The 10,791-nt window shown below is 45.1% G+C and overlaps 1 protein-coding gene across 1 annotated transcript; it reads left to right on the forward strand.

Annotated features, from left to right (window-relative positions):
- Positions 1-3,651: 3,651 nt before the first annotated feature.
- Positions 3,652-6,302, forward strand: LOC104502915 (gamma-aminobutyric acid receptor-associated protein-like 1; the record flags this gene model as incomplete). Its single annotated transcript, XM_010150750.1, has 3 exons — positions 3,652-3,730; positions 4,686-4,804; positions 6,237-6,302. Coding segments are annotated over 3 exons (264 nt in total), but the record flags the coding sequence as incomplete, so codon positions are not given.
- Between the last annotated feature and the right edge of the window lie 4,489 nt (positions 6,303-10,791).

Here is a 10,791-nt window from a genome sequence, read left to right on the forward strand (position 1 = left end):
CCCGGCCGGCCCGGCAGACCTAGCCCTGCCGCCATTGTTTCCTTGCCGTCTGTCGTTTTGCTCCTGTCTGTATTTTTTAAGGCAAAAGAAACCAGCTTGGTAAAGGTGCTTGTGGTCTTGATGATCGCATTCAAATTCCAGGCTGCTTTTCTCTCCGCGCAAAGCTGCGGCTGTTTATTGTAGCAGGTCGTGGGTGGGTGCGGGGTGGCGCACATCCATCGTTCTGCCATCCGCAGTCACTCCACGGCGAGGATGCTGCTGATCTCTTCCTGGCAGGCTGCGTGCGTGGGATTGGGGGGTGGGGAAGAAGCTTACCGCTAGCTCTGTAAAAATGGAGGAGAGCAGTGCGTGGTTAACCGGGTCCTCTTCGCAGAAGCAAGGTCAGTATCCGTGTCATCTGATACTCGCCATGTTCATTTTACTCTTGTGGCCTGTATTTTCGACATGGTCTTGCTCTGTTCTTTTCCTTTGCTTGGGAGAAAAATCGTACTTCTCAGTCTTTCTGTCCTCCTGTTTAATCATCCTGTGGAAAAAACATTACTTGAAAAACAAGGTCATCTTCTAGCTAAACTTCGTGTCCTCATCCTTAGGTCCCTTTGGAGTGCCTGTGGAAAACTTCCAGCTTTACAATTACTAATAATAATTGGAGGGAAAAAAAATTAATTGTGGGGTTTTTTTTGGTTGGGTTTCTTTTTTTCTTTTTTTTTGGGCCTCCTTTCTAATAAACGTTTGGCAAATGTTCTTTCTTTCCATCCCCACTGGAGAGGTCTGTCCTAGATTTACTGCCCAGGGGTACTGCATGCAAAATAACTTAGACTACCCCATAAATCTAAGGACAAGGGGGAACAGTGACACCACGTTTTCCCTGCAGGCTACCACCATGTTTTATTTAGGGAGTGGGCCTGAACTGGACTTGCAAGTCTTTGGAAGTCAGTATTTGGGTGCATTGGTGGTCCAGGATGGTTTTGGGACCGCTGGCGTAGCACAGCAGACGGGGCACACAGCGGTGAGGTGTGTGTGGATCTGTGCTTTAAGATGAGCACCGCAGAGGGCTCTGTAGGTCAGGAGTGAGACAAGCTGTAAACAGGGGATAAGCGTGGCAGATTTTACAGCAGATCACAACACATGTCTGGAAGAGCTGTGTGGGTTGCCCGGGACCAGATCCGGCCTGGCAAGAGGTAAAAGACGTTAAGATAGGGGGCATCAGCAGATCTTTATGGAGAAGGCCAGGACCAGAATGACGGGGTGTGCTGTAAGGTAACACCCTGTAAGGTGTAAGGATAATGATGCATGGCAAGGCCCAGATGTGAATTGTCGGGGGTAGCCTGTTGTCAGAACTGCATACGGAGAAAAGGAATGCAGTGGACGACTGTTCTTTACGTCGCTTCTGTCTCTGCCCTTCCTGACAGCAGGATCCTAGAAGATGACGTCCGTTCGGCTGCCTACACTGCAGTGCCCTGATCTCAGCATTTTGCTGAGATTATACTGTTGGCACAGTCCCACACCACCACAGTCGCCACCCAGCAACAGCAGACATACAGACAATCTTTATCTGAACGTTGGATTTTCTTTGTAGGTTGGTTTGTGTGTGTGAAGTACTTCAGAAGAGATACCTGTGTTATCAGGCAACTGACTAGAGTTGATAGTCATATTAGTAGGGCACCTCCATTCCTCCCCTGCCTCTTTGGAAGGGGGCGATCTCTCTTAAGCTCAGCGTTGATCTGATTTAAATCTTTCCTAGGGGCTTAGAAGACTCAACATTCTTGCTCCTTCCTCATAGGCATGACTTCTTTTATTATTAAATGACCAAGATATACAAGCCACCCTTTTGAATCAGGGTGGTCGCATCAGTGCTGCTAGCTAGCGGTTCTGCCTGTCAGTAGTTTTGGAAATTGGAGGCAGGAACTAAAGGTTTTCTTTCCACTGCAATTTACTGTGTTAGATACTGCCTTGTTGGATGTGCAGGTAAATGAGCAAAGTGCTGTTGCTGTTCAGCCTGCACCATCAGTGAGATTGCGGAACTGCCCTTCCTTGACAGCACTTACCGACTGCCTCACGTACAGACGTGACTACCACAGAGTGTCTGAACGCTTGGATACCTTGTACTAATTGACATGCTCAAAGTTCTTGAACTAGCAGAGACAATCCCGTTTCTATTTTAAAAATAAACTTCAGGGGTTTTGGCTGTGTTGGCAACATCCAGATGGGACACAGTAAAGAGATACCCAAGCTAGCTATGGTGTAGACATGCTTTGCAGGTAACCACTTGGGTCTACAAGGAGTCGAGTTCATGTGGCAGTTTGTCCAGGCTAGGTACACCAAGCTCATCATCGTAACTTTTCTTCTATGTCTGTCTGATGTGACACAATTTTGCTTTCAAAGAAGGCTTTGTCCACAGCAGTTCAGCTTTTTCTGGTATACAACAGATACAATTGCTGAATTGGGTTGCCAAAGAGCTAAGGGAGCATGAAGCCCTTAGAAATTAGTCCCACAGTGTCTCAGAATATTTACAATTATAGGGTCTAACAGAATTTAAAAGTTGAGGAGGTTCAGAAAATCCATCTTGTTTAGATGGCCAAAATGGCTTCTGCAGAACAGCAAGCCACATAGATTGGATCATGTAATATATCTCTTAGCAGTTCAGAAATGCATGTAAAAAAAAAAAAACAGATCCAAATCAAACAAAAAACCCACAAACCAAATAATTCCATGGAAACATACCTCTAACCTTTGGAAATATTTCCAAGGCTTTTCATGAAAGATTAGGTCACTTTGCAATGCTTCCTGCTTCTGAAGTAAACATTTTGCCTAGCTCTGGTAAGAACAGTTTTCCTGTAGCAGAAGATCTTTTGGTCTGTTTGACCTTAAAGCTGAAGAACTTCATTTTTCTACATTGTAATGGCATTAGAACATAATGAGGATTAGTATTTTGTGCCACAGGTCTCTGTGGGTCCATTTGCTCAGGTGGTAGACTGCTTTGCATTATTAGATATTTATAGGAATAAAGAAATGTCCATAACTATATGAAGTAGGGAGAATAACCTTAAGGGGTAAGAATTACAGAGCAGAAGCAGCTTACTGAAGATCTGGGGTTTATAAAAAGAATGCCTTCCCCAATGAGCTGTAGTTTCTCGTTAATTCTTTGCTTCATCCTAGAGCACTTGGCATTGTTGAATGTAGAAATTGGGATGTGGGACTACTGGAAGTAGGGCTGATTCTGTGCCAGGCAGTTTAGAACTGTAACCTGGGAACAGTTCAGTTTACTTGTGATACTTCTTGCGTTCATGTACTAGCCTCCTGGCAGCTTCTTCACACAAAATTAACCTGCATTGAGACCATCAAGGTGACCTAATTTTTTTTTTTTTCTTGGCTATTATGGTTTATTTTTATGTTTGTGCCAGTCTCCATTTTTTACTCACTGTGCTTACTGCTGCAGTCCTGGGACCCCAGCACAGCTATTGCCAGTGATTTTAAGTCGTCTTCTCACCTTTCTGTTCTTTAATGTTGTGTATTTGTTATATATTAAAAAGAAAAAAAAATCCAAAGGCCTGGTAACATTATCTCTATCAAAGGGTATATTTTCCACTGATGCTTTTTGGTGCATTTTGTGTTATGATACTCATGGTTTGTTTCTTGCTTTCCCTCTCTCAGGTAATTGTGGAAAAAGCACCCAAAGCCAGAGTACCTGACCTAGACAAAAGGAAGTATCTTGTGCCTTCTGACCTCACAGGTAACAAAGTGTGCCTCTTTTCTTCCTGACTGTCAGTGAGAAGGACTCAAAAGTGCTTTTTACTCTATGATCAGCACCAAGAAAATATCCAGGCAGGCTCAACATCTTATCATTACCTCAGTTTACCTGGCTCTCCATGTTATATTTATGTTCCCTACAGCATGCAGAATTCTCTGAGATCTTCTGAGGCATTCCACTGACTTAGCTAATGTGCATGTGTCACTGCAGACTTCTAGCCATGATGAAAATGACTGAATTGTGTATCGTAGGCAGTGGTATAATCATCAGTCAATGATGACCTAGCTGCAGAGTTGCCAAAGGCTGTGTCCTTGTTGCAGGAAGAGCCATTCTCAAAATAGTCCCATTGTTTTCCACCCCTGTGGTTGGAGTCATGGCTACAAACTTCCTTTACTGAATAGTCATGGCCATTTTGTGTGTGATTACATTTGTTTTCATTTGAAAACATGAATGAGTTAAAGAAACAGCATTTCTTTTTCTTGCAGTTTATAATGGACTGCAGAATACTTTCATGTGCAACTCAAGCAAACAGTAAGGAATTTGTTTTCAGGAATTTGTTTGCAGGAATGATATGACCATTTACACTGAGGCCAAACTTTGTAAATTGTCTTTAATCTATAGGATTTAAAAGTTAAGGTGGTTAGAGGTCTTCCCATCAGTCCCTTCAGTAGAGCATTTCATACCATAGTAAGTGGAGTGTGGATTTAGAGGGTACATGGCCTGAGGCACGTACCTGAAAAACTGCCAGCTCCAAGTGGATTGACTGGTCATGTGGTTACAGTCATGAAGTTACTGCTTTCTTTCCTGCATTGTTCATTTCTCCCTGCTTCTTACATGCAGCATGTGACTTCCACCACCAAAACAACTGTGGTTAGAGTGAAAAAAACCAAAAAGGTTTCTTTCTGCATCTAAGACATTCTCCTCTGTTCCTCTTCAGTTGGCCAATTCTACTTCTTAATCCGAAAGCGTATCCACCTGAGGCCAGAGGATGCCCTGTTCTTCTTTGTCAATAATACCATCCCTCCCACCAGTGCTACCATGGGCCAGCTGTATGAGGTAAGGCTGTGGCCCATCTCTTTCTCCTTCTGTTGGAGTGTCCAGAACAATGCATGTGCTCACGGAAGGACAGCTAAGCACTGCTCAACTGGCAGTGGGTGCAGCTTTGTCACAGATGCCTGAACATGGGCCCACTTGGGCTGGTCCATCATTTGTTTAGGAAAGTTCTATTCTGCAGTTATAAGAGGAGCACAGGGAGCCTCCACATTTGAATTGCTTGTTTGCTAGTTGAAAGGGTGGTTGTATCAGGTGGTGAATAGTTGTCCCAGCAGTGGTATGTTAGTCCTACTGCTTTAACAAAGTACTGAAAAAAGCACTTTTATTATTTGTATTTCAGAGCAAAGATTGTGTCTGGGGCAGGGGGAGTGGAACATATGCACTCACTTTCTTGTTTATACAAAAGAAGTATCCTTTTAGCTAGTGAAAGAACACAGTATCACAGGGCAACCAACTGTCTATAAATACGTTGTCAAGGGACACTGATTCTTTGTTCAGAATTACTGTTTCATATATTGTACTGTGTACGTGAGGACCTTGTAGGACACTGTGAACACTGCCACCCAGCATTTCTACTGAGCAGTGTTATTTGATCAACCTTACAGGCATATTCTGTGCCCATCAGAGGAATATTCTTCAGTTATATAGCCATTATATCATGGCTGGTTTGCAGCCTGGAATGATTTCTACTTGATTTCTCCTTCTGCTATGTTAGTGTGTTTTAATACGAGAGCTCCAGTATGGAGCTGTGAGCCTTGTTTGACCTGTCGCTTTCAACAGTAACTGGGCAATGTGTGTGATGAAGACAATGCATTAACACACACCAGGAATTTTCCAGATCTGGGCATGTAGGAGGAAGGTATGTCTCGCTGTCCAGAGCAGATATCAGGACTCTCTTCCTGGTGCTCTAAAGACTTTTTGTGTCAGCGTAATCACTTAACATCTCTGCTTTACTGCCCATACATAAAGCAGGACTAGAAATACAGCCACTTGTCAAAGTGTGCTGAAAAATAACAAATATAACCAAATTTATCAAATACTGTGGAATCTAGAGGTCATCTTTGACTTGGTAAGCTCTTCCAAGTCTCTTGATCTTAAGGCCATACCAGTGCTGAGATTCTGATGCACAGCCTGCAACAATCAGAACTGTTTCCGTTGCATGTTTGCAGCACACTCTGGCTGTGGCTTTTCCAGTAAATTCACCATGTCCAGAAATGTGCCATGCATAAAGTAAAGCTGTGGGCAGAGGCCGGGAGTTGCTATACACTTTTTGGTATGAGGCAGTGAAGCCATTGATGTAAAGCATGAGAAACAGTGAAAGAGAGGTTATGCCCTCTGGTTGGTATGAAAATCTCCTGGTTGGGCTTTTCCACACGTAGTGAGTTACAGAGCTTTGGTTTTTGCTTTGGTACTCTCTCCCTTTCTCCCCTTGCAGGATAACCACGAGGAGGACTATTTTCTCTATGTGGCCTACAGCGATGAGAGCGTCTATGGCAAGTGAGCAGCAGCCCCCCAGGCATGCAGGCGAGATGGACTGATGGAATGGACGGGGGGTGGGGTGTTGGAGAGGAGGTAGGAGGATGCCTGAGAAGAGGGGAAGAGAACTGGAAGTGAACCACATGCACAATGCCATCACCTTCCATGCATTAATTATAACCTTTATTTTTTAAATTGAGGGGAGGGAGGGTAAGGGTTCAGCATATGAGAGGGTGAACTGAAAGACTAATGAGGGGTTTTGTGCTGATAGATGGGGAGACTCCACTGTCTGTAGTTCTTTTCTTGCCACAGCTGGAATTAGTTAGCCAGTACTGGAGACTGTTAGACAAGCGAGTGTGGGGGAGCTCCAGGAGAGTGGCTGGGCACGATGGCCATTTTTGTGTAATCCTTTACTTGGATGAAGAAGGCATGCTGTGTACTGTACACTGACCTTGTCATGCCTTGTCCATGGCATGGGCTGCACTCCTGTGAGCATTCAGTGAGCTGTGAAATACTTCACTATGCCCAAACAAGGCTGTCCTGCACCAACAGTCCTCACTCCAGCTGCTACCTGTGAAGCATTCCAAGAGTACTGTTTCCCATCACTTCCATCAGTATTAGAAGGGCTAACTCTGAGGGCTGGGAACTCCTCAGCTGTAAGACATGAAGGTTGGGGAAAGGAAGGAAGGAATTATTTTTTTTCTTTGTTGCTTTAATTGCAAGTGCTGGACAGAAAAATTTGAGATGACCTTTTTGTTCTTTTCAGTGAAGCCCACTGATAAACTTGTAACTATAGGGCTGGAAAGGGCATCAAGAGAATGACTAGTACACTCCAGCTGTGAGACAGGGCTAAGTATACCAAACATGTCCACCATGGCTGCTCATCTAGCTTGTTCTTGGAGACTTCACTAAGGTGGATCCCAGAGGCTGCTGAGATAGTCTGTTCCAGTTCCTAGCTAAAACTACAAGTGAGAGCTTTTCTTGCTACCTAACTTTAGTCTCCCTTGCTGTGCATTAAGGCAACTAAAGACATTATTGGTGAACACAGAAAATTACGCATCAGTGTACCAATCTTCAGATTTGAAGGTGGCAGAAGCCTTAGGGGTTTAACCTTCGCTTCCATGTCTCATCCCTGAACAGCTCTCGCACCACATGCACAAGCAGAAGGAATCAGTCACTCCCATGTGTGTTTTTCTGGCTTTTTGTGATCGGACAACAGTGCCACTCTTCACCACAAGCAAGGTGCTTTTAGACTTGAAGGGGAACAGGAATAGATTCTCCATAGATTTTTTTTTTAAATTTACTTTATTTTAAGCCAGTGTTGTTCTTAGAATGGCGCCAGATAGATGCTGTCCTGTGCAAGCCTTACACTGTCATGCCAAAGCATTTTCTTCCTGGTGGCACAAACAGCAGATTATCCCATAAGTGCCATAACTCTGATGAAGAGGTGGGGTTTGGGGAGTGAGCTTTCTGGAAAATTCTGGGGTTTCATCTGAAAATCAGAGAACTGGGCCTGAATTACTGGAAACTTTCCTGCATTTAAGAGAGGACCTTAATGGACAAAGAAGGACGATGAAGAGAGGCAGATTCCAAATTAATTTGAGGGTGTTTGCTCTGTTTACATTGTTAGATCCCAGTTCTCTGCATTCCTCAGGAATGAGAAATCAAGATGAGTGCTCCTCTCACTGTGGGACACGGGAAATGGGGTTTCAACTTTCTCTGACTGTTGTTCCACAGAGGTACATGAGGCAGACGAGCTGGCTAGGAGTGTCAAGTGGGAGTCACTGTCAGAACTGTGTGAAGATCAGGGAGGCAGTGTAGTGGGGAAGGAGGGTCACTGCTGGTGTGGTATGGGAAGTAGCAGAAGAATGGATGAGAAGGGAAGATGCATAAAGGATGTAGGCAGAGTAGTCATAACAGGTAGACAGAAAATGGGGGAACAAAGGATGAAATGGGTGGGTTAGTATCCCCAGTTTTTCATTCTGAACTTCAGGTTTGCTGTTCCATCATGTGTTCATCTGCAATAAATGCGTTTGCATGAGTTGTACCTACTGCCAACTTGAATAACCAGTTTCTGCCTGCCGTGCACGGTCTTCTCTTTGTGGCCCACTCTCCTCCAATTATCAGGGTCTTTTCACATCCTTTGGGTGCAAATCTGCATCAATCTCTTGTTTTAGGAAGCTCTAAATCTTCTGAAGGAGAGAACAGACTCAGGAGGCTTTCTAGGGTGAAAGACAAGATGCAGGCAGATGGTGTACATCTCACTCTGCTGTCACACTTGCTCACACGTGTGCTGCCAAGCACATGATTGTGTGTTGTCTCAAATGAGCCCATGCTCAGGCACACTTAGGGGAGAAAGGGTTGGCATCTGGGGTGCTTGGTTTTGTGCTCAGACCTCCCCTCCCTTCCCCTTGCTGAGTTTATAAATGACATGTGTGGGACTAATATCAGCCATTTGTTCCATGTAGAGTTTACAGTTTTAGTTATTTTATGGTTCTTTTAACTGGATTGTGGCATTTACTTCTGTTTTTGCGCTAGTCCGGCATTGTACGCGGTAATGATGGTAATTCTTTTTTGTGTTGATTAGCTGCAGGTTCTTGTAAAATAAAGTTCATATTACTTGAGCTAAATCAACCAATCAATAAAGACGCATTTGAAAATCACGGGCTTGGTCCAAAATGGGTGACTAGCATTTCTCCCCATTGTGGATTTGTAAATAAAGGGGCAGCTTTGCCAGAACTTCTTGCTGATACTTTTTTCCCAGAATCCCAGATTTCTTCTGTCCTGTCTACCAGAACAAGTCCCATCTCTTCTTTTTTGTGCTTACGTTGTCACACTCACCTACCCAGTTGTGTTTTCCCATGCTATGAACGTGAACTTTAATTAGACCTGGATGACATGAGAAGGTCTTAAGGAGCACAATGGTTGCACTGAGGCATATCTGCCATTTTAAGGCTCTGAGCATTCCTGGCAAGCTGATGGGGGTCTGAGGGCACGACCAACCCTGACTGTCCCTGCCCCAGCCCCCCAGGGCCACCCTTCACCCTGCCCATGGCCCAGGACCCCATGTCATGCCCCAGCGACATTGCAGTAGGACTGTTCTCCAGCTCCCACAGCCCTGCCTTGCCCAGCCATCAACCCTGCCAAGCTGGGCCCACAGGCCCCAGCCTCAGTCTGTCCCCACAGCCCTGCCATCACTGGGTCTGACCCTAACCTGCAAATGGGATTCCCATCTTGATCCACCTCATCACCATGATGAGCCTTATGGTTGGGGCTTGTGGCTGGGCCTGGCAACCATCCCTGGGCCTGCCCTGCCCGCCCTGTCGGAATGCCGTAGGATCGGCCCCATGGTGCCCTGTAGGCCATGTCCTTCAGGGAGCCACTATCCATCACTGTCCTGTGACAGCTTAGGCTAGGGTGGGACTTCCAGCCATAAGCAGAGGATGTGGGGAGGCCCTGAGGAGGCCCTTTGGTGTTTCAGGGCCATCTAAAGATTAGAAAAGCAGAAATACAGGAATCTGGGAGTTGAGTAAAAGTAAGCCTGCAGTGGTGGCAGATCTAGGCCGCTTTTCCTTGCAGATATTTGTGCACTGGGATGGAAGGAGCCCTCCAGGGAGCTGGTGAGACCAGCGGGCACCACTTGCTCATCACTAAAACTCTGCTTCAGGCACGGGCAGCACATGAGGAGGAAAGGGATATGTACAGTCATCTGGGGAAGTGGCAAGAGACATGCCGCTTCTTCCACCTCCTCCCTCCTTGTCACATGTGGCTTTGTGCAGCACAAGCAGTCCATGCCGATGCAGAGCATGAGTGACTGTTAGCTCTCGCCCTGCCATGCACTGAGCAAGGAAGTTTCCTGAAGCACCGAAGTCAAGAGTTAATGACACTGAATCTCCAGGGATAGAACTTGCTAGGCCTGATGGGTCTTCTCCTCCCCACCACATACAGAATGGGCTTTTGTTGCTAGTACTAAGGGAGTGGCAGTAATTCATCCTGCACCATGTAAACTCAGAGCCTGCCTATAGCAGCAGTGCTTATATCCACCATCATGACTAAAACAATCTCCCCTTGTATGGCAGAAGGGTTCTGTGACTCCAGAACATTTTCTTCTTGTCATTTGCATTTGTTGGATTTTCTGTCAACTTACAAGTATTTAGTATCTGCTCTTCTATTTTATTATGAACATGTGTCATAAAATTTGAAAAAGGTTTCAAGTCATTTAGAATCCTCAATGTTATTTTGAAAGAATTTAGACATTTAGCTCTAGATCTTCAAGACTGAACTCCAACTCACTTTTGAAAATGCTGAAATAAAAAGAACACTGTAGCCACAGACTTTCACTAATACATTGTTTTCCCACCTGGAGTAACTGCATCCAGCTGTGGAAACCTCAATATCAGAAGGATATTGACCACTTGGAGCGAGTCCAGAGGAGGCCACAAAGATGCTCAGAGGGCTGGAGCTCCTCTGCTATGATGAAAGGCTGCGAGAACTGGGCTTGTTCAGCCTGGAGA

Source organism: Eurypyga helias, unplaced genomic scaffold (genome assembly GCF_000690775.1).
Source record: "Eurypyga helias isolate BGI_N326 unplaced genomic scaffold, ASM69077v1 Scaffold35194, whole genome shotgun sequence".
In the NCBI taxonomy this organism is placed as follows: Eukaryota; Metazoa; Chordata; class Aves; order Eurypygiformes; family Eurypygidae; genus Eurypyga; species Eurypyga helias.